Below are 22,490 nucleotides of genomic sequence, written 5' to 3'. Positions count from 1 at the left end.
ATGATTCAATTAAATCTTTCATTTAAGTGATGATTTATCCTGAGTTTTCCACCTCTTTTCTCTCAACCGTGGAAGAACCAAACTTACTAACATACAATAATCATTACTAAACATTGTGTAACCCTTAATCATCATATTGATCCAACAATGGTATTTGTTGACTGGTGGCTATTCGCTTTTAAACTGGCTAAAATATATTGCAATGTTGTGAGGAATGAAGAACAGCAGGGACTGGGAATAGATGTGCAACAAAACAAAACTCATTCTTTTTCTCTTGAGTACCTCTAGAAATGTGAATAGCTGGCCTTCATCATTGTATTTTAAGCTAGATTTATGTAAGGTGTATTGTCTTGGTTTCATGAACCACTTCATGCAAATATTAGTTACTATGTTAGTATTATATGCCTATATCCAGAGAAACTAGTCATGATTAAAAATGGGCTGAAAACTGATGTAAACTGGATGTGATGTAGATCTTCCTATGATAACTGTCTCATCAAAACCACTTGAGTAGTATTTATTAATTTTATATTGGATGTACTTTCCTATTCATTCATGCACCATACATATTTTATACATATGTCTATGAGGCATTTATTAATTCAGATAGACTTGAAAATAAGGGATCATGCCCTGAATGTCTTCTTCACGGAAGCTACCATCACATTGCCAGATTTTATCTCTACAAACACACACTTTAGAGATTATAAGATGCAGAATGACAGTGAACCCAAAGATTAAGAGCCACACAGACAAATCAACAAGAAGACAAGAACAACAGTCCTCCAACAGATGGTCGAGCCTCCACAGAGCCCTGATCTAAACATCATGGAGTCAGTTTGGGATCACATGAGACAGAAGACATTGAAACGGCCTGAAAATCCACAGAAGAACTGAAGTTCTCTAAGAAGCTTGAAAACAACCCACCTGTCAAGTACCTTGTATATCTAGGATGAACTGGTGCTAAAGGCAAAGCGTGGTCACACCACTCTGTTTACTGCACTTATGGAGTCAATTGATAAATAAAAACTATTGATGACATTAGTTTTGAAAGCATCCTCTCCTGACTTTTAGTGTCTTCAACTTTTGCATAGGACTTAGTGTTTGGCTTGTGCTTATCCCCAATTAATAAGATCTTGCATCACAAGTTGGGAAATATCTTTTATAAGAGATAAAATAAGATTTCTCTTTTTCTACTTAATGATGTCTATTTTCATGAAATGTTACAGCCTGCAGATATAATTTTCCTCGAGAAAAATAGGCCCATAAGGTATCAGCCATCGTTTAGCGTGGGGGGGGGGGGTCCTTGACCTCCCACCGACACTGGATAACTTTTCATATATTGGGACACGGGGTTGTTGTGGTGGAATCGGCGCAGTTTGTCTGAATATGCAACATTTGTGGACGAGGATCCCCGTTTTAACCCAGTGTGTAACCAAACATTGAATCAGTCGTGAGCCCCGCTGGTGCTACCCGGAAATATTACAAGGGCCGGAAAGGACCAATGTTAAGGGAGCACACGTCACTCACTTTTACCCAAAAATATTATCACCGACCATCCAAATCCCTCTCGGCCGTCGAAATCTTTAGCAAAAACTCCCTGCCAGCGCAAACTATCGAAATGAAATGGCGAGGAGGCGGCTGCAGTACCCGTCGGCGTTGATTTCTGGGGGGCACGGTGTACGCGTTCACCCAGCTCAGCATCAGTGAAAATGGCTCTGGCTAACGACTGGAAAACAGCACGCAGAAATGGAAGCGGTGATAGCTAGCTAGGCAGTCAGAAGAAGGCGTGACAGGCCTCATCCATCTGCAACCGTGCTCCGCAACTGGATGCGTAGGTAAACATTTGCCGAATATAGGTTACGCAGATGTATATGCTAACGCTAGCATCGTAATGTTAACGGTAGTCGGCAATGCTTTTAATGATGTGGTTTGGATTGATGGCTAACGTTAGCAACCGTGGAAATGTGGTTTTCCAGACTGCGTGTGGCACCAAATTGCTAAACTCGCTGAGCCAGTGTAAAAAATATGATGCAATGGAGAACCGTGAAGTTTTGCATCCAAGCGCGTCCAATGTTTTCTTTTTTTTTCTCGAAATGTTAGCCAATACTATTACAGGATGCCACCTCTAGTGCATCCGTTATTACTTGCGCCTGAAACGTACTGCTAATGTTTACATTGTGGAGTGTGAGTGTGATACTGATGTTAATTTGAGCATTTCTGTCCCTCTTCACAGGATTGCTGATTTACATTAAAATGAGAGGCAGTCAAATATGCGATAGATTATCTCCCTCATCTACCAGGGGAGCTCACTCCCCGCTAGGTTCATCGCATCGATTAGAGGAAACGGTAAGATTTTACGAGGTGAGCAAAATGAGATTCAAAGTGAGTGATTCTACCACAGCAAGTGTACTTTCAGGCTTTTAACAAGTAACATAGTGTGAAATTTTAACGTAGACAACAACTTACCTTTATGTAATTAAAGAATTATGCATAATGCAACAGTTACATTTTCTATTCTCCCCTTTTTTGGATATGATAAGTGCATTTAACTGGATTTGTAGTTTATTTGCATAGACTTAATCTATTGTTGGTAGATGGTGATAATTTAGATACGATTCAATTATTTCCATTGCACATAGTGAGTACAAGTACAAAGAAAAACGATGTAGTATCTCACAGAGTAGTGCACCAAGTAGCAAAGTGCTTTTGATATGAATACAAATGTATCAGAATACAAAGTGAACTGTAGCCAGAATGAAGTATGTGCAGTATGATTGGATTTAACTTGATATCAGCTCTTGACCTATGATAAGGTAATACACAGCTTCTGACACTGTGTAATTACCCTACTCAGGCCCACAGCAAATATTTCTATGATAACATTTATGAAGCAAAAATAAACCCCACATATTTTGACATTATGTGGACTGATTTTAGATTTTAGACTAAAAATGAAACTGACTGTTGTTGTTTAAAGAACTCACTGCTTCCCATTGAGTTGGTCTGGTAATAAACAAAGAAAGAAATGAGGCAGGGCACTGGTAAAAAGTCATTACTGCAAGTATGGTGCACCTCTGGGCTAGAAAATGTGCTAACTTAAGTTCTAAACAAGGATCGGATGAAAATAATCAGCAGTTTGACCTGCATTTGAATACATTATAATTGCTCTCTGATGTGTGGTGCCATACTAATGACTAATGAATATTTTATTGCTGAAAAGGAAAACAAGGGACACAAAAACTTCCTAAACTGAGCCAACGGTGGTCTTTTTAGTTTATGCCATTATGATGGTTGATTTTTTTCAAAATGTTGTGCGCACCCTGAGGGCAAACACTGTGCAACAGTAAAACCATAAAAGCCACAAAAACATATGTTTTCAAAGAATAATAAATAAAAAGACACATTGCAGTACAGCCTGTCTTCATCAACTGTTTTGATCTGACTCTACTTGAAACATGGATTGCAGTATGAGAGGTGTTATTTTAATGACTGCAAGTTTGCAAATGCATTGTTTCATCTTTGCTCAAGTGATATTGGATCTCCTGATAAAACAAACTGTCGACTGGGAAACGGTCAACTTTCTTTGTGGTAACAATTACAAGTCATGAATTGCAGAATTGTGACTGCACAAGTGGTAAAATGTAGCCGGGGTGCCACCAGTGTAAGTAGTGAGGGTATAATCCAAATAATCAGTTACATACACACACACACCTGCATTTACGCAAAAGCAAGACATCTGCTGTATTATGTGGTTTTTCATACAACACTGCCACGCCTCACTGTGTTCTGTCTGTGCCTCCTCCTCAATAAATATTTGAAATACTGTACATCACAGAACTGCTGCAGCATATAAGAATAAAGGGGGTAGGTAGGCCAGTGTTCAATATTGTAATAAAATCTCCAAAGTAGCTTTGATAAATTAGTAACCTCTGCCTCCTTTCTCTTGCTTTTGTGGCAGAAACCTGGTATGACCAGCTTTTTGCATTAAACAGTAAGAATGTTGAAAATAACTTTTGCCTCCTTAGTAAATATGAACCTAAAGAAAAAAAAGAATTGGCATTCATGCAACAATTCTGGTTGTGCTGCAATCCAGCAGAACCACATCATGGTAAGTTATTATAAAATATAAAATGTTGAATATCTATATTGTAAAAATAGGAATATCTATAAAGAGATATCCTGAACTGTTCAGATTTGTATTACTTCACCTGACATAAGTTAGAATGTACAGTTTTTCCGTTGTAACTAGAAATTGAAGTGTATCTTGATCACATTTCTCATATAAGCTGAGTGGTGATTTGGCTCACAATAATAATAAACCTTTGGTAGACAAAGTGCTGAATAAACAAAAAGCGATAACAAAAACTTAATATATCAAGTATTAATTTGTGGTATGAAATATATATATGTAGAAGAAAAAATATAATTTATATCATCTCCTTGATGGCTTGTGTCACACTGTTTGTCAGCATGAGTACTGTGACTTTGTAATAACAATATTGAATGAATTTAAATTATCCACTGAATGTGGGATACTTTTCTATATTTTGTCATGTTACAATACATGGATGGGGGATGGGGCACCTCGTTATAGGTTAAAGGCCTATTCGCCTTTGACCTAATATCAAAGAGACAGTAAGTGAAATATTATTATAAATAATAGCCTTGTTCCCCTCTATGACTTTCATGTCTGTTTTGAATTTTGTTTTTCCAGCTATAGGAACTTCTTGGCTGAACACGGATGAGGAATCTTAGATGAAGGAAAATATCAACGCTGTTACTCTCAAAGGAAACAAGAAGAAGTCATTTGAACTGCTTCTCAATAAAGCTATTCTAAGCAATTTTGAAATTAGGTGGAACTCATCTACTTGTCAAAAAGACACTTTTAGCCTTTGATCATAAACTCATCTTCCTGGCTACCCCACTCATTTTGGAAGTAGAGTGTGGGCAGTGGATGAACAAGAGGGAGTAGCAGCACCAGAAGTAAACTATCTGGAGAAACGAACTTAAGATTTAAGCTGACTTTCAAGTAGTTCTGAAAAAAGTAGCATAACCTCACCCTTAGGGTAAAGTTTGTTTGTCTTTCACCAGTCAGTGGTGGGATCATTGTTGCCGCTCCTAGCGCTGGAGGTTTGGCCCCTGCACCCCCATGTGCCAGTGAGTGGGAAATGTTCCAATTTGGAAAATACAATCTGGACATTATAGAGATGTTAAGTGGGCACCAGGCCCACCAGTTCAAAGGCCTTGGTTTAGATCGACAACTACAGCATCAACAGCAAGTGCAACTTCACCAGCATCAACTCCAGCAGCAGCAGCAGCAGCAGGCTGAGTCTTCTGGAGCTCTTCTGTCTGGACTTGGCTTGGGCCCCCTGCAGGGGTCTAGAGGTAACGCCTTTTCTGATTCTGCCTCCATTTTTGCCAAGATGAGTGCCCCTCCTCCCCCACCTTTACAACAACAGCCTTCCTCATCTCAGAGCTCTCGTTCAAAGTCAAGCAAGATGAGCAGCAGCAGCTCAAGCCATTCTTCAGGCTACCCACAGTTCCTGCGCTCTTTCCACCCGTCTGAGGCAGCACTAGCACAGGAGCAGTTACACCCAGGTGTAGGCCGCTTTGAGCACTTTGCTGGGGGAAGTAGCAGTAGTGGGAGTGCTGGGGGATTAGGAGGATTAGTAACATCAGCACCTCCACCCCCTCCTCCTCTGCATCCTGGCCTCTCTGTCCCCCAGGCATCACCCGGTCCCTCCTCTTCCTCTCCTTCCCCTTCAACCTCTGTGGCCACCTCTAATAACCCCTCCAGCAGCAGTGCAGTCAGCTCATTGGGACACCAGTTGGTTGGGGCCCAGTCTGATGCACGGAGCCTTCACCAACAGTTTAGTTGCATGTTAGCTGCTAATCAGTATTTTCTTTCTGGGGTGCCTACTAATGCTAGTTTAGAACAATTTCTTGTTCAACAGGGAACTCATAACCACTTAGGGATTGGTTTAAGTCAGACAGGTGGGGAGCCTAGTACTAGCCTCGCTCCGCCTCCTGCTTTGCATTCCTCTCACTCACATGGCCACTCCACTACCCAGCCACAGCAGACTTCACAGCAGCCTCCCCAGCAGCAACAGCTTCCACCTCATACCCTTTCTCATCCTCACTCTCATTCTCATCCTCACCACCCGCTCCACCCAGGCTCCCAACCCTCATCCCTAGGTGGCTTTGACTTCCAGGGCATCCCTGTACTGTCATCAAATCAAATAGCTTCTCTGATGCAGCAGGAAGCAGGTTTGCCCCTCCCCTTGCCACTTCATTTATCCTTATCTAAGGATGATGGTAAAGGGGAAAGCAGTGGAGGTGGAAGTAGTAGTAGTGGTAGCAGCAGCAGTAGGAGGAAGAAAGCTATGGCTGGATATTTGCCACAGAGAAAATCTGATAACAGTAGTAATAGCAGTAGCAATCATGGCCACAGCAGCCACAGTGGTAATCCCAGCTCTAGTAGTAATGGAGGGCTGAGTCATGGTCATCCTCCAGCTTTAATTGGGAGTGGGGTTGGTATGTCAAACATGGGTGGAGACCCATCATCCCTTCTTGCCTCATCATCTTCATCCTCATCAGTAGTTTCTTCCTCCTCCTCCTCTGCTCCCTCTTCCACTGCTGCCTCAGTACTGGTTACTAATGATTCTCACCTTTCTAAATCTGATAACCAGAGCTCAATGCAGCCCAACCCCACAGACTCAGATTCAGAGCCCGTTTATAGCTGTGGGGAGTGTGGCAAAAGCTTCCCTCACCTTTCAAGCCTTCGCAGGCATTTGCGCATGCATGAGCCAACCACAGCAGGTACTAGCAATACTGCCACTACTGGCCCAAACCCTGTTCACATTAAAGCACAGCCTGACCCAAGCCTTCCCCATTCGACCCAAGAAACTACCCAACCCTCATCCAATTCTTGTCCTAGCCCAGACAAAATATTTCATTGCCCTGATTGTGGCAAAGGCTTTAAGAAAAAAGGGCACCTCCTGCAACATGGTGTTATACACTCTTCAGCCCGCCCATATGGCTGCTCCACCTGCTCTCGGGCTTTTAATCGTAGAGAGTCACTGACACGCCATGAGAAGATACATGAGGAAAAGCCATTCCGATGTCCCGCCTGTGGTCGTTCCTTCCGTGAGAGCACCTCTCTACTCAACCATGCTGCCTCAGGCACCTGCGGCAAGCCAGGTAGGGGACCCAAACAACGGGGCAGCAAGACAGGAACTGATGGTGAGGACAGAGTCGGGGGAGGGGGTGGAGGAGGTAATGGAGGAGGGGGAACTTATCAGAGCAATAGAGGGGTTATTTATGGGAAAACTGAGGAAGAAGATGGTGTAATCATTGTGGGGGAAGGAGAACCTAAATCAGGTTTAGGATGTGATGGTCTGTATCAGTCTGGAAGGGGAGGGAATTCAAATGACAGGGACAGAACAGATGGTAAATACCCCACTGACTACTCTCGGAATCGTTACACAGGCTACCATGATGACCACCGTTCTCAAGGTAATCCATCTCCATGCTACTCTGGTGCCTCCCCCTGTGGAAGTGGGATGGCGGGCCCAGCTCTGAGAAAGGCACCCTTGGCCCCAACACTGCATCCACACTCACAGAGCCACAGCCAGCACCACCATCCGCAGCAACAGCCCCACCTGCCCCTTTCTTCTCTACTGGATGACTCAGAGGATGATGTCACTAGCTCTGTCAATAATGCAATCTCTGCTATAACAGCAGCTAGTAACAGTGGAAATAGAGGGGATGATAGGGGAGACATCATAGGAGGTCTACTAGGTGGTCTTGGTTTAGGTCCTCTGGGCTCACCTTCATCCACATCTGGTATGGATAAGAATTTCAGAGGTGGTGGGAGCCAGGAGGCTATGAGCAGCAACCCACAGAATCCTACTTCCAAACCAAAACGTCCCCGCAAACCCAGAGCTAAGAAAGATCCTGCAGCCGGTGGACAGCCCCCAAAACGTAGGCAATACACCCCCAGAATGGGGCCAAGTGGGCTCCCACGCACACACCTCTGCAGTGTCTGTGGCAAGGGATTTGCACGTCGCGAGACCCTACGCAGGCATGACCGCATCCATACTGGAGAAAAGCCCCATCACTGCACTGTCTGTGGAAAGTATTTCAGAGAGGCTTTTCACCTTAGCAAGCATCAAACAGTCCACTCTGGGGCAAAGAATTACAAATGCAGCATCTGTGGGAAAGAGTTTGGTTACTCCCAGAGCCTCAGGAGGCACAGCAAACTCCACCAGAAAGGGGAGCTGGAAGAGGTGCCCACAACACCAGCTGCGGAGAACCTTAACAGCTTTAACCCAAACCCTCAATGTAGCGTGGCCCAAGACAGGAGCCAGAACCAAGCACCAAGCACCTCCTCCTATTACTCTTACCCCCACTCTCAAGATGTCAAGCCTCAAGACACCAACCCTCAGCCACAGCCTCCCCCCCCACCCCAACCACAGCCCCCACCTCCGCCTCGGCTCTACACCTGCGCTATATGTTGGAAGTCTTTCCGCCATCACTTCCACCTGACTGCTCATCACCAAACGGTTCATGAAGGCGGGGGTGAAAAGCTCTTCTGCTGTGAGGTATGTGGGAAAGCATTTGCCTACTCCAACAGCCTCACTCGACATAGGCAGTCACAGCATGGGATGACCCGCGCTGAGCCGTCTAACCCGCAAGAGGGCAGCAGTGGGTCTGGAGACAACAGAGGTGGGAGTGATGTTAATCAGTCAACATCAGAGAGCGAGGCTGCCACCAATGTCCTGCTACAGATGGCTCCCTCCACAGAGGGCCATGGAGGGCAGAGTCTTAGCGTCGTCACTCATAGCCACCAACAGGCGCCCCCGCAGCCTCCAGCTGGTTACTCTCCACTCTTTTATGATGCTGCAGCAGCCCAATCTTCAACCTCTAATGCCCCGACTTACTCCCAGCCTCTGCCTCCAAACTCTACAATCATGCCCCCTCAGCACCCACACTCCCCAGCCGGGGTGAAAGGAGAGCACATATACCCAGCTGGATCCCGTAGCCGCACGCTGCACACCACAGCCCCGTTCCAGCCCCTCACGGAACTGCCCTCCACTGAACATCATCATCTGCATCACCATCATCATCACTCCCACCATCATCCTCATCATCAGTCAGGTACCCAGCCCCACCAACACCTCGACTGCAGCATCCAGTTGTCAAACGATGAAATGAGACGCCACAAGAAGAAAAAAAAAAAGTCCGACAGGAGAGATTGGAGGGAAAATAAATGGGAATCCCAAGATTTAGTCAGATTCGATGGAAGCAAAAAGAAGAGAAAGATAAGTTGTACTATAAGAGGGCAGTTGAATAAAAAACAAGGCTCTCTTCGTTTGACAATTAGGCGTGGAGGAGGATCAGGTGGTGGTGGGTATAAGCTTGTCAACACTGGGGGAATGAAGGTGCAGATCCTGTCGTCTCTCAAGGTCCCTGTGAAACGTTTCGGCTGTCCTATATGCCCCAATTCTGTGTTTTCCCGTAAGGCGGGACTGCTAGTTCACATGGCAGTTAAACACCCACAAAAAGCCTCGACCACTCAGGAGCGACTAAGCTGCAGTGTATGCGGGAAGCAGTCTCACAGGCCTTTGGCAGCCTTCGTCCATCGGGCCTCCCATCGTGCCAGAGGGACTTTCTCCTGCCGACGCTGCTCCGCTCGCTTCTGGAATGCTACGCTTCTCCACAGGCACAAGGTGTCCTGCCGCCGCAGGGCTAAAGGACTGCAGAGAGGAGATGCGAAGAGGCTGAAGCTTTCAAAGAGACCAGGAGAGAGACAGACCTGCGAGGGTCAGGAGGAAATGCCATTCTTACAGGGACCATACAGATACTGAACATCCTGGTATCTGAAAAGAGTGGCATACAAGAGGGATATTTCAGTTCTAAAATGGGAAAGTGAGAAAAAAAAGGGACATGAAAAGGCAAATGCTGCCTTTAGGAGAATTTGTCTCATGTCTCCGTTGACATCTACTCTGCTGACTATTAGAATGAGTGTGTTAACAACTACTGTAGAGCATCCTATATAATATCACCAGAAATTCTTCCAGTTTATATTGGAAGGTGTCTACAAAGACTGTTTGCATAGGATCATTAACCCCTTAAGTGCATTGACACTATGCTTGGCTGACACTGTGCAGTTAATAGACAAGTTTAGGTGAAATGACCTGCTAATGTATCTTCCCCATAACTAGAATCCCTGCTACACCTTTTGCTGTATGATAAACGTCTCTGCTGTGTACTTTGTCTTGTTGTTGTTCACGTAGAGGCTCTGAGGATTTTTTTAAAATGTAAAGTGCATTTATTAGGAGTAGGGACATGGGGACAAAGACCTTTGTTGATAGTTTGTCAGTGCATGTTTGTTCTCTGGTCAAGTTTTTTGCTGAGGTTGTGAAATCACTCCTACAGTATGTGATGGTTTATTCAGTATATCCCCAGAAGTTTGTAGTGTAAAACTTGATTTGAAAGTTACTCTATATTCCCTAGTGATTTAATCACATATAGATAAAATGTCAAAGTTGCTGGTAATTAGCATTACAAGGATCCCTCTCCTGCCAAAATGAAGAAACTTACAAAAAGCCTTGCTTATTATGTTCACTTTACTTCATTTATTTGAGATATTCTTAGCTTTTATACCAAGAGATTGAAAACAGGTTAAACAAGTGGACTGTAACACATGTTTATCTCATGTTATTTGTATGCTCTTTTTAGCAGTGATTATTTCTACAGTACTTCACGGTGTGTTAAAGACAAGGACCTATCATAATAGAAACAAAAATAATATTCCATGTATTTATGTGTGTAACCCAATCAGTCTTCATGCCAATCTTATACTTAACCCCTTCTACATTTTACTTTTTGCTGAGTTGCAATCATATTCTTACTGTCAAGCCTTGTTTTTTTTTCTTTTAAAGAAAAATAAGTTTTAAGTACATATTGTCACTTTATTCACATATGAAATGTTCATACCCCTGTCAAGCCTTGTTTTTTTTTTCTTCTAAAGAAAAATGATAGTTTTAGTAGATTTCTATCACATTATTTACTGAGAAGTCAGTAGTTGATTATATTTCAGCAATGAATAAACCTTAAGTGTAATCATTTGTTTTCCCTTTCATTTCTGATTCAAAGTTACCCACACAGATGGTGCAAACTGCTAGTCAATGAACATAACTAAGATGTAACTGTTACCAAAGTCAGTATTGAAGTTTTACAATAATATTTAGCTTTATGTCCTTTGTGAATTTCATATCACTCTGTGAATTAAATGGATTTCAGGATGTAGTTGATATACCAATAAATTTCATCAAAGTTCTTAGGTTTACCTATGTTATTGGCCAGATTACTCCAATGTAAAAGAACGGTTTTCAATCATTCAAATTTACAGTATATTATCACTATACTTGAAATAAATGGCTGTGTAAAACCCTTCACTTCTAGCTCCACAAGATGGCAGTAAGAAACTCATTTATACCGTACTGTTGGCCTGGTGTGGATGAGTGAGGCAGTCACATGGATTTTGCACTGATAGGGGGGTGGATGGGAGAGTGTTGTATGACTGTGTGAATTATAGGACTGCCTGCTGTTTACTACAAGATAAATGCCACAAAGTAAACAAAATGCTTGAGCTTTACTCGGTATTCAAGAGCAGTTAAATTTAGCTACATTTAGATAAAATGGCACCGTCCAGAAATTAGTATGTTATAGGAATTAAATCCAGTTCATGTGATTATTCATTTGTGTCAACTATAAATTCAATGCTTTAAAATATAAGATTATTTGGTAATGACACCCTTTCTGTCATTGCAATTCAATAATTTCATGATAGAAAATCAGCTGCAGTTCAGTCTTTGATAGTTTGAGTGTTCAGCCACAATGTTGTGATTTTGCTAGACCTGTAAGTGATGGAGTTGATATGTGGGACATGTTAACTTTTATTTTTAGGGCACACGTGTGTTTGTTTGCATTCAGATTGGTGATAAAATCCATCTGTTTTGCTTGTAAACATAAAATATGATGATTCATACCCACTCTTGCCTTAGGTGGTGGGGGCAGGTGGTTACAGTTTTGGGGTCCCACATCAGCTGCACAGTTACATTCAATATTACTCTCTTTTTTATTTCATAATATTCATGGACTCTATAACCACTAAAGCTTTGATATGTGATGACTTCAGTCCGCCAGCCATTTACTTGTCAACTCCTTCATGCCAACTCTGGAAAACACACAAAGAGGCGGATTCTTGTGGCGCGCTATGTTTTGCATGTGCTCTGCATGTACAGTATAGACTAGACAGCCCTCGCGCTTTTTGTGTTTCGAACTGGCCTCACGCGGCAGGGGCATGCATGAGGGGAATCCGAGCGGGCGGGTATGTTCGACCTATTTCTGGCCAATAACAGCTCTTCGTGGGCGGAGCGACGAATTACCGAAGCCAATCGGAGCCAGAGCCGCGAGCGGCCAGGACTGGTCTCCGCGTGCCTGATACACGTGATGTGGAACAGCTATTGTACACCGGGAGGCAACGTGCTGAAGCGTTCCTCTCGCCTGAAAAAACGGCACACTCACGTTTTCTGTGGATTACAAGGAAACTGGAAAAGCCATGCAGCTCTAACTGATTATTATAGAAAGACAAATCTATGCTCCAATATAGATGGGGAACGTTTTGAGCCAGTAATCCTGGACATAATTAAATTAGTTGTTTGTGATGGAAATCAGGCTCAGTCGTATAGAGTCAGTTTACTCATCATACTAAAGTTAAAACAAACTATCTCCACTGATGCAGTTTAAAACAAACTGAGAGAAGTCACCATGTTTGTACCTGTCAGACAAAACAAACAGCCGCCTCTACTCGAGATGTGGCACGAGGGTAGGTGTGTCTCATAAATAATAAGTGAGGACAGAGAGATCTGTTAAACACCGCCCCGCCCCCCTCGCGCCTTGCTCGCTTGTTCCGCGAGGTGTGACGTCACGTGAACTTCCCGTGTCCGTTCCAGCTGAGAGAGAGAGAGAGAGAACGAAGGAGGACGGTCGGACGTGGACGTCGCGCGGCCCAGACACAGACCCAAGCCCGTGCGCCCGTGACTGGATCCACCGGATGCACAAAAGTACAGACAGAGAAAGAGGAAACGACCCCTCCTCCTCCTCCCCCGCCCCCCCCGACGGACAGCAGAGCGCGACAGCAGAGAGGAGAGAAACACCAATACAAGTTGTCATCTGACCAAGTCAGCCACTGCTTTCGTCGCTGTGTGTGTGTGTTTTTCTGTGGACACCGTGTCTCTTAGGTTGTTTTGTTTTGACGGAGGTTTGCTTTGCAACTGTTTTGGGGTCTTCTTTTTGAACACCGGACCATTAACTCGGGAGATTACTCTACAAGTTTTTAATTGCAACATTTTCCTGTCCGTGCAGTCTCTGGGTCTCATTGTCATTTTTCACGCCTTTGCATTTTTTTTTTATCATGGACAGTATTCCTACTCAGATGGTCTGACTGTCCCTCCCACACTATTCCTCTGAGAATAACAGCTTGATCTACTGCACAGTTTGGATACAATGGAATACTTCGATGAAAATATTTCTGTAAGGAAATAAGGAAGCCTTAATAACTACAAGGGGAAGGTAAAAGTTGCATGTTATTTATTGGAAGTTTTAAAGTATAATAAAACTGTCATTAATACAATGGTCATACTTGTAATTTCAATACAATGGTTGCTCTATTCTGCATGGACACTTCTCAAAACTCTCTCTCTCTCTCTCTCTCTTTCTACCCTCCACCCCCACCCCTGCTGCACACACATGCAGAGTCATCCAGCACACTTGTCCTATTGGAAGATACTCCAGTCAGATAGCCTCGCCCCTTCAAGTACCCCAGGTGTTTCTCTGTGACCCCGTCTGGTCCAGGATGTCCAGGCAGCTCTCCCAGCTTCCGACCCCCGACCTACCAGCAGGCGCAAGCCCACAGTTTGGAAGTTGTACTCAGCCTGCAGGCTCCCTCACAGGGGGGCATCTCAACTCTATGGCAGGTCTGAAATCCCTCCTGCAGCACCCCATGAAGGGAGACCAGCGTTTAAAAAACCCCAGTGATGCAAAAGGTGAAAAAAGTCTCTCATTTGGTGAATTAATACTATGTTACATTGTTGTTTATGTTGAATGTGCAGCACTAGCACCTGACACAGTCTGTCTTCAATATATGCAGTGACAGAGCATGAATAAATCATACCCCTCTGTTCCACCCACTGCCACTGTTATTGTAATATAGATACGTTGGATTACTTATCATAGTTAATGACACAGATTTTCACACTAAAGTCTGATTCACCATCACACATGTCCATGATGACTCTTCCATGATCCTTCTGAGTATTCACCTGGATAATAATCCCTGCTGCGACTTCAGATTCAGATCCAGATTACAATGAGTGATAGCATCTTTTGGTTTAGCTGTGGTACTGTGCAGGTGAGCGTTCCAGTTGCCTTTTGTGCCAAAACGTATCTTCAGCTATTGTGGGATTTGTTGAGGAGCTTACGATATGTTATGACAACAAATTGGTTTCAGCTCCTGTCTAATGCTGCAATTCAGCTACCATCTGGTCCATCTGTGATTGTGTATTTGTGTGTGTGAGTATGGGTCGTGGAAAGAGTGGGAGAATTTGCAGAGGTGTATCTTATGGATACACCTGCCATCCCATTTAGTTCTGCACAAATATGGGGAGTTGATATTAGCATCCATTTGTCAGAGGCCATATTCAAATATCTAAAAAGAAAACCTTAGGTACTAGAACTTTCTTGTTTCTCACTGAAAGATGCTAAAGTTGCACCAAAGTAATTTAACTAATAATGACTCAACTCTCCACTCTCTAGCAGACAAAGACAGACTGGACCTTGATGAGGACTCCTTGGGCGTGTGCCCCATGAGGAATGGCAGTGGAATAGGCAGCAGTAATAACAGTAATGGCTGTGGATCAGGTGGTGGAGGAGGTAGTGGAAATGGAGGAGGAAGTTTCAACCAATTTTTGGGGCCTCTTCTGTGGGATCGCACCCTGCCTGCAGATGGGGGGCTCTTCCAGCTTCAATACATGGACTTGGAGGAGTTTCTGACTGAAAATGGAATGGGCAGCATGCATAACAACAACAGCTCCAGTTCAGCCCAGATCCCCTCACAGAGCTCCCCATCAGCTGTGCCCAGCCAGAGCTCCCAGTGCCTACCGCCCTCATCCCCACCTGGCTCTTCATCCTCTTCGCCCTCTTCCTCTTCTTCCCCATCGCTCATTGGTTTGGAGGTGGCTCAGCCGCAGAGCCTTGCAGGAGGAACTGACTGTCTGCACGGTGAGTTTAATGACACGGAGCATTTTGTTCTTGAGGGAATAGACACACAGTTGAACCAGAGAGTAAAAAAACAAAAAAAAACATGAACAAGGACAGTTCATTCTTCAAGGTTTGTCCATATCAGCTCACAACAGCAATATCATGGAAGGGGGTTCTGGAAACTTTGTGGAGTTTATAAGCTGAAAGAAACAAATTGTCCCTTGTCACTGATATGAGACAAGTAGACCCTACAATTCAGTAATGGTTGAGATGCAATCAAGGTTATTTACTGTGCTTAAAATGTTCCCACGGGCTAGTGATTCAGCACTTAAACTCTTCTTTGAGTTTATAATAAATCCTGTGGTGACAAAGCATTTTTCTGTCCTATGGGGTCAAACTGAAGGCAGGAGGTACAGTCACATGGCTCTAAATGCAAAGTCAACTTGACAGAGAAAACACAGAGTCTAGAAATGGCTGCTTAACATCGGCTGAAATTTGTTTTTCATATTGTAGCATGGTGCTGGATTGAGGTATCGGTGAGAGGTGAAGTATTTGGAAAAAAGGTGCAGTAAAGATAGATGTCCTCAGTTATTTGATGAGTCAGTCTCATAGCAATGACCAGGAGGTTTGGTTTGGTTTGGCATGTGATCTATGTACTGCAGTGTACAACACAATCAGCATTCACTCCCAGCCAATTATTAATGTGCAGCAGGGTCACAACAGCAGTACCGAGAGAGAGAGAGAGAGAGAGAGAGAGAGAAAAGTGTGTGGAGTGTTTGCAGTTGCGTGTCTTTAAATCTCTCCCCACTTCACACGCCACAGCCATGTGCACGCGTCGCTACACGTGCAGAGGCTGAGAGTACTGGAGTGAGAGAACTAGAGGCAGGGCCAGTAGACATGTAGGAGGAGTCCACGGGGGGAGGGACACACTGAGCAACAGGAAGAGTTTCCCTGAGCTGCTAGACTTCAAACTGAAAATTTGATGACCATTGAATGATATTAAGTACTCTGATATCCAGAGGAGAATTTTATATTGAATAGGACGCTGACGCAGAACCTTTAATTCAGTCCTTTAGTGACAAAGGGCATGTTGTTAAACTGATAATGTATTCATACTGCGTGATCAAAGCCCATGTATTTTGTTTACAACCCCTTTATATGGAATCTAATAATTACATGAAAATAATAATAATAATAAGTCTTACTGCTTAAAAACAAAATAGTGTTGAGTCTAAAAGTTAGTTTTATTTTGACTTTGCTAAAGTTGTTATTCTCCTCATCTCACCCTCAGCTGGAAAGAAAGGAAGCTGTATTCTAGTCTGTGGTATTATAAAGGTGCTCAACCAACAGCTGATTCATGAATATTAAATGGAGCAACATCTATGAACATTGGAGTATATTAGTTTCCTAAATAGAGGTAGGGCTACTGTTTTTCTGCATCCACAGCAGCTTCAGTCCTTCGTGGAATGCAGTTGTATGAGTCCTGAAATGCATTTAGTCACATATTTGACCGTTTTTTTCCAAAAGCAAAAGCCTCCTGTTCACTGAGAGTTGAGACACGTGGACAAAAATGCACCAAATCTACTTTGCAGGTCTGCGTTCCGGAGCTTCCCAAAAAACAGAGAGAGGCAACCATGTACCACAGGAGAAGTGAGGGTTGGCACGTTTTCCTTCCAAAAAAACACTACACCAGTTGGTTGCGCTCACTAGTACCTGCTGTCAGGTTTAAGCAGCAAAAATCATCGAACCTCCTGGTTTAGTCATAAGCACATGGTTGTTATTTGAATCAAGATTCGGTGACTTTTAGACCTGCTGATTATGTACTATGAGCTTGACTTCATCTTGGCGCCTACGAAAACACTTTAATTTTTTAGTGTTATGGCGGCACTCTCACTGTGGAACATGGGAACATCATTTAGGAACAGTTCGCACTTCAGCGTGTAACTGGTGTGAGAATATGTGCTCATATTATCTGGCCAATACACAGCCATTACTCATGTGATCGCTGCTCATATATTACAGACGCACAGATAACATGTTTAGCAGGTGACAACACATCATAGATAGAGGGGATGGGTTTGTTTTTCTCCAACCAACAACCTGCCTGTTCTTCCCACCACCACCAGAGTTAAAGATTTTTGGCCATTACACCACATTAAGTGCTTATTATGTTGTTTTTGGAAAGTGTTTCCACATTGTAAGTCTGCATTAATTGCCAGCTTTGTGGAATTGAAGGTTTACAGGTTGAGTTTAGACTGCTGCGACTCTATTGTCATTTGTAAGGCTGCCATGTTGTGGCGTTGAGTAGCTATCCTGTCTTGTGTCTGTCTATCCCTGAGCTTGTGATACTGTTTGACAATGGCTCCCTTTGTCAAATTAAAGACTAAAGTTAAGATCACTTTGAAGTTAACACACTCAAGACTATCATTAGCCTATAATTGTGAGATGGTTCAAGTTTGTTTTTTTGGTTGACTATATTTATAATAAGGATGTTGACTGAGCTGTTTGTGTATGGAGATGTAGGGGGTAAAAGGGGGTGGGGTGACGTATAGCCCTATACTGGCCCCATTTAAAGAAACTGGTTTTAAGGGGAGGGGGTAGAAAGTTACATAACTTACACTTTTAGATTTCTGTATTGGTTTTTAGTTCTGGATGTTGGCTTTGGTCTACCAGAATTTCTGAATGATTTGATTGATAAAAGAAGCCAATATCATTCACTGATTGAACTGATAGATTTCATGTAGCAGTAGTTATGTGTCAGTTTGTCAAAGCACTGGTTTGTCTGTAGGCTGCTTAAAGAGATGCTATTAAATTCCCAGGCATGTAGGGATAGTTATACTTTTCTTAAACCAGTATTATATGAAATGAGAGATACAATGAAACTATTTCTAATTGGATTTTCAATTTTTAGCAGTTTTTAGGTTTGTAATAAATCATATATATCAATAATTCTTTGAGCTGATATAGTATTAGTACTTGACATCGATGTGATCTGTGTTACAGAAGTATATTTTGGAGTATTTTGTATTATGGAAACCTGTAACTCCATAATATCTGTTTATCTGTATGCAAAAAATGTAAAGTATTATTATACATAATATTATATAATTGTATCATATGTAATGTCAGGGCATATTCCCAGTGTGTTCTTTAAACACGAGCCTACCCTTGTTGCTGTCCTTCATGTCCATGAAAGCTGATTGAAAAACCTCCTCAGTTCTTTGGGATCAGTTAAGGGCAAAGGAATGTTGTTTGTTGTTTATAACGCCAAGAACGTAGCTCTCTGCTTCCATCTGGTGGTCATCAGGGTGAAATGCTGCATGTGTTTCTATTATTATCACAGTGGCCTGCTGTCATCAGCTCCTCTATGTACGTTTGGCAGTGAAATCAGTTTCAGTTTAAATGCAGGTCGGTGAAAAGCATCTGAAACAAATCTATCTTCCTTGTGATTCCAGGGAGTCAAACGAGTATGAATGAGTCCTGTGAGTCACCCTCTTCCTCCTCTTCGTCCTCCTGTCCACCTCTGCTGACGCCCACGGGCAGCGGGCCAGATGTGGTTGGAATGTTTGACATGGATCCTTCGGACATGGCGATGTCCAGCGCCTCTAGCCAGCAGAACTTCGACCCCAGGAGGCATTCCTTCAGTGAAGAGGAGCTCAAGCCCCAGCCAATGATCAAGAAGGCCCGCAAGATCCTGGTGCCTGATAACATGAAGGTGGGTGAACTCAGATGTGTTTACTGCAGCAGCAGGAGAATTCAGAGCAGTGCTGGTCAGTTGGAACCGTGGGCAGGAAGTCATTTAAGGCCACGATTAGACGTTTTAAGGCACATATCATGTATTTAAAGGGAAAATATAATTAATTCTAGTTTTATTTTTACCTTCAATTAAACATTACAGCTATAAACTATGAGAAAAACTAACAAATGCTCACATTTGAGAAGCTGTAACTGGGGAATGTTTGGCATTATTACTTGATAACTGACTAAATCAATTATCAAAATTGTGACAGATCAATTTTCTCAACTGATTGTTTTAGTTCATATTCAAGGGAACATATTACTAAATTAAGGGAAAGCACCTCACATTGAAAACATTGAAGACGAAGTATGAAAGGGGCAGAACAGTAACAAACACTAGAGCAACACAACTGAAATCTGGAAAACAAAAAGAGAGATATATAAGTTGGTATTGGGACGTTTTTAGAAACTTTACCACACTCACAATAGTGAGAGGTTTATGGAAAAGCATAAAATATTTGCCTGTGTGTTGGAGCTGTATGTAATTTCCTCAGCTGTGGAGGTGGGACATTTAGGTTGTTTGCATATTTTATTTACTCTCAGACATGAACTTAGTGCTGAGGATGAGGTATGTGAAAGGAACATGTCCCACGCTCATTCATGGCCAAACACCCACATTACCATAAAAGGAGTTTAGCTGTAGAAGAGCGCTACACACTCCTTAAGAAACAAGTCTGACTGTTCATTAATCATTTTATTGAAGTACTTCTGCCTAAAAAAACTTCAATTACCTGATCAACCATGATAATCAATATATGCTATTTGTGTTTGTCCTCTTTTAGGATGAGAAATACTGGACCAGGAGGTATAAAAACAATGAAGCAGCAAAGCGTTCCCGAGATGCTCGCCGTCTCAAGGAGAACCAGATATCCGTGCGCGCCGCCTACCTGGAGAGAGAGAACGCTGCGCTCCGACAAGAAGTGGCCGAGATGCGGAAGGAACTGGGCCGCTGTCGCAACATCCTTAGTAAATACGAGAACCGTCTCGCTGACCAGTGATGAAGGCACGGAGTGAAATCACGAAGAGGAGGAATATAAGCTGGATTAAATTTAAGACTTCAGAATTCTCGGGGTGGCATGATGGACAGAATGGGGTCAGGATAATGATGATGATGATGATGAGGAAGATGATGATTATGATGATGAATGTATAAGACAAGGAGAAGGTTTGTGTATTGAAGCTCAGGTGTCTTGTTTTGTTGAGGTGTCAGCTCTTAAAAGTGATGGATGGAGAGAATAATTTAACAGATGAAAGATGTGACTTTTAAGAGTTTTGTTATTGGAGAATTGTATATTTTTATAATACTTCTGAAAAATTAGAGGGAGAGCAAATTTGGAGAATAATTTTGTATATTTTCTACATGACTGGGACATAGAGATGGGGGGAAGCTATGGTAAATATCTTTTTATTATAGACGAGTCAGGAGATGTTTGACAGGTGGTCAGCCATCGATGGGTATTTTTCAACTTGATTATCGTAGTCAGGATGCAGCAGCAGGGGCGAGGACGCATGTAACAATTGTAATATAGAGAGCAAAATTATCTTAAAATCGTATAGTTCAGCATTTTTGTGGATTTTACTCAAGCACTTAATTTTTTTCCTGTTATGTTTCTGTCACTGGGAATGGGCATGCTCGCGAGAGGCAGAATGAGAGACATGAGTAGACACCATGTAAACAGTCCAGCACTACCCTCAACACTTGTCTTGTTCAGTCTTGTGTGTTCTTCTTTAATACTTCACCCTTTTTTTAACTGACTTCAGTTCCCCAACAATACGTGTACCTCGAGGTTATATATGAGATTGGTACATCTGTCTCTGGTCCATACTCGTATCTTTGACTCTATCTTTTATTTTTTATTTTTTTGCTCAGTCCCAGTGGAGTGCTTTCAATCTACTCTGGTCTTTTTCATATCTCACCTAAGCTGGTGAGAGTCTGTTTTGATGCCCCGGGTAACTCTGCTCCTCTTGATCCTCTATTTGAATTGTTGGGACATTTCTCGTCCTCTGTTTCTAAATTCAGCTGCTCTATTTCTGTCTTCAATCCCCTCGCAGTTATGTGCAAACTCTTCCCATAACATTTTGTCCCTGTGTCTCTCTTGTACCTCGACAGTACATAGAGATAGTCAAATCTCAGTGTTGTAATGTATTCTGAAATAGTAATCAACCTTCCCAGTAAAACGCACATCGTTACTTTACTGTACTTTATGAACACACTTTAATTAGCATTATTACGGGGGGAGAAATATTGTGTATATTGGATAGGCCTATACTATTTTGTGTATTTGATGTATTCCAGGAGATGGGTCGAGTACCCCCATTGAGTGGAATGGTGTTAATTTCTCAGATTTCTGGGAGAAATAAAAGCCAAAATTTCCTATGTCGATCCACAAAGCTTGTTGCTATTTAGTGCTTTTTTCAATACTGCTCCTTCCTTACTGTTTACTCCTGTTATTACTCCTTACTTTTTACTGTATCTATAAACTTCTCTGTGTACCCACATCACCTGCACAGGGGCATGGTACACTATGTTATGTTCCTGGGGGGAGGGGTGACTAGTAATAGAGTGTGATTTTAATCCCCTTAATGACCATGATGAATAGTTACCATTATTGCTATTATTATTGTTATGATTATGATGATTATCCCTCTTATTGTTGCTATTCTATATTACTGAATGATTTTCTTTCTTTGGATGAACATGATCTGTTGCACCTTGAAACATCTTCGATCTTCATTGTTCCTCAGAAAGACAATTCAAATGGAAAGAAACCCTCACTCTGCTATTTACATCCTGTCTCAGACCTCCAGACATTCAACATTATTCGCTTCTGCTACGGACACTACTGCCACCTTGGTTTATTTGACCATGGATTTCACAAATGTGGCTCAGTAACTTGAACATGATGCTCATGCAGACTTACTTTATCTTTCACGATGACCTCTTCTGTTCCCCAGCAGTGTATGGACTATGCACACTGTCGATATGCTCCTTGTTGGTTTATTTCAGCCTTTACCACCTCAATCAGTGATTGTTTGCTCTCCCAACAGGATTTAGTCTCTAATATCCTCACAGATGTGGTTGATCAATCTTCTAGTGACTCTAATTGAACTACAACTGCCCTGCTGCATCAGTGGTGTCCATGGTGCCCAGCCCACTCGGTGCTGGTTGTTTGGATGTAGTTGAGATTTCCCAAAAACACCAATAAAAGATTGTTCTCATTCACTACTGCTCTGCTTTTTTACTCTGGGTTCTTCTCCTGAGCTTCGTGTGCCTGAATCTTGAATTAAAGCCCAGTATTATTCAGTTAAATGGGCGACAGAGGTGAAATTTCAGGATAACCAGACTATAATATGCAGTGAAA

The 22,490-nt window shown here is 42.6% G+C and overlaps 2 protein-coding genes across 8 annotated transcripts; both read left to right on the top strand.

Moving 5' to 3' along the window:
- The first annotated feature begins 1,400 nt into the window (after window positions 1-1,400).
- si:dkeyp-69b9.6 (zinc finger protein 384) lies at window positions 1,401-11,133 on the top strand. Of its 6 annotated transcripts, none has more exons than XM_056380626.1 (4): window positions 1,401-1,834; window positions 2,237-2,349; window positions 4,718-7,245; window positions 7,492-11,133. In XM_056380626.1, exons 3-4 carry the CDS (start codon window positions 5,172-5,174, stop codon window positions 9,870-9,872), a joined length of 4,455 nt encoding a protein of 1,484 aa, XP_056236601.1. In that variant the 5' UTR covers window positions 1,401-1,834; window positions 2,237-2,349; window positions 4,718-5,171; the 3' UTR covers window positions 9,873-11,133. The 6 variants fall into 6 exon arrangements, with proteins under 6 accessions (XP_056236601.1, XP_056236602.1, XP_056236599.1 ...); XM_056380627.1 differs by having other exon boundaries at window positions 2,237-2,364; XM_056380624.1 differs by having other exon boundaries at window positions 1,401-1,838.
- A 1,852-nt stretch (window positions 11,134-12,985) lies between these two features.
- dbpb (D site albumin promoter binding protein b) lies at window positions 12,986-22,351 on the top strand. 2 transcript variants are annotated; one of them, XM_056381471.1, is made up of 5 exons: window positions 12,986-13,644; window positions 13,828-14,117; window positions 14,890-15,351; window positions 18,786-19,045; window positions 19,911-22,351. In XM_056381471.1, the coding sequence occupies exons 2-5, from the start codon at window positions 13,928-13,930 to the stop codon at window positions 20,124-20,126; spliced, it is 1,128 nt and encodes a 375-aa protein (XP_056237446.1). In that variant the 5' UTR covers window positions 12,986-13,644; window positions 13,828-13,927; the 3' UTR covers window positions 20,127-22,351. The 2 variants fall into 2 exon arrangements, with proteins under 2 accessions (XP_056237446.1, XP_056237444.1); XM_056381469.1 differs by having other exon boundaries at window positions 12,987-13,644; window positions 14,887-15,351.
- The last annotated feature ends 139 nt before the right edge of the window (window positions 22,352-22,490 follow it).

This window comes from Seriola aureovittata, chromosome 7 (genome assembly GCF_021018895.1).
Source record: "Seriola aureovittata isolate HTS-2021-v1 ecotype China chromosome 7, ASM2101889v1, whole genome shotgun sequence".
Lineage (NCBI taxonomy): Eukaryota > Metazoa > Chordata > Actinopteri > Carangiformes > Carangidae > Seriola > Seriola aureovittata.
The sequence above is the reverse complement of the archived record's forward strand: the minus strand, read 5'-3'. Positions and strand labels throughout refer to the sequence as shown.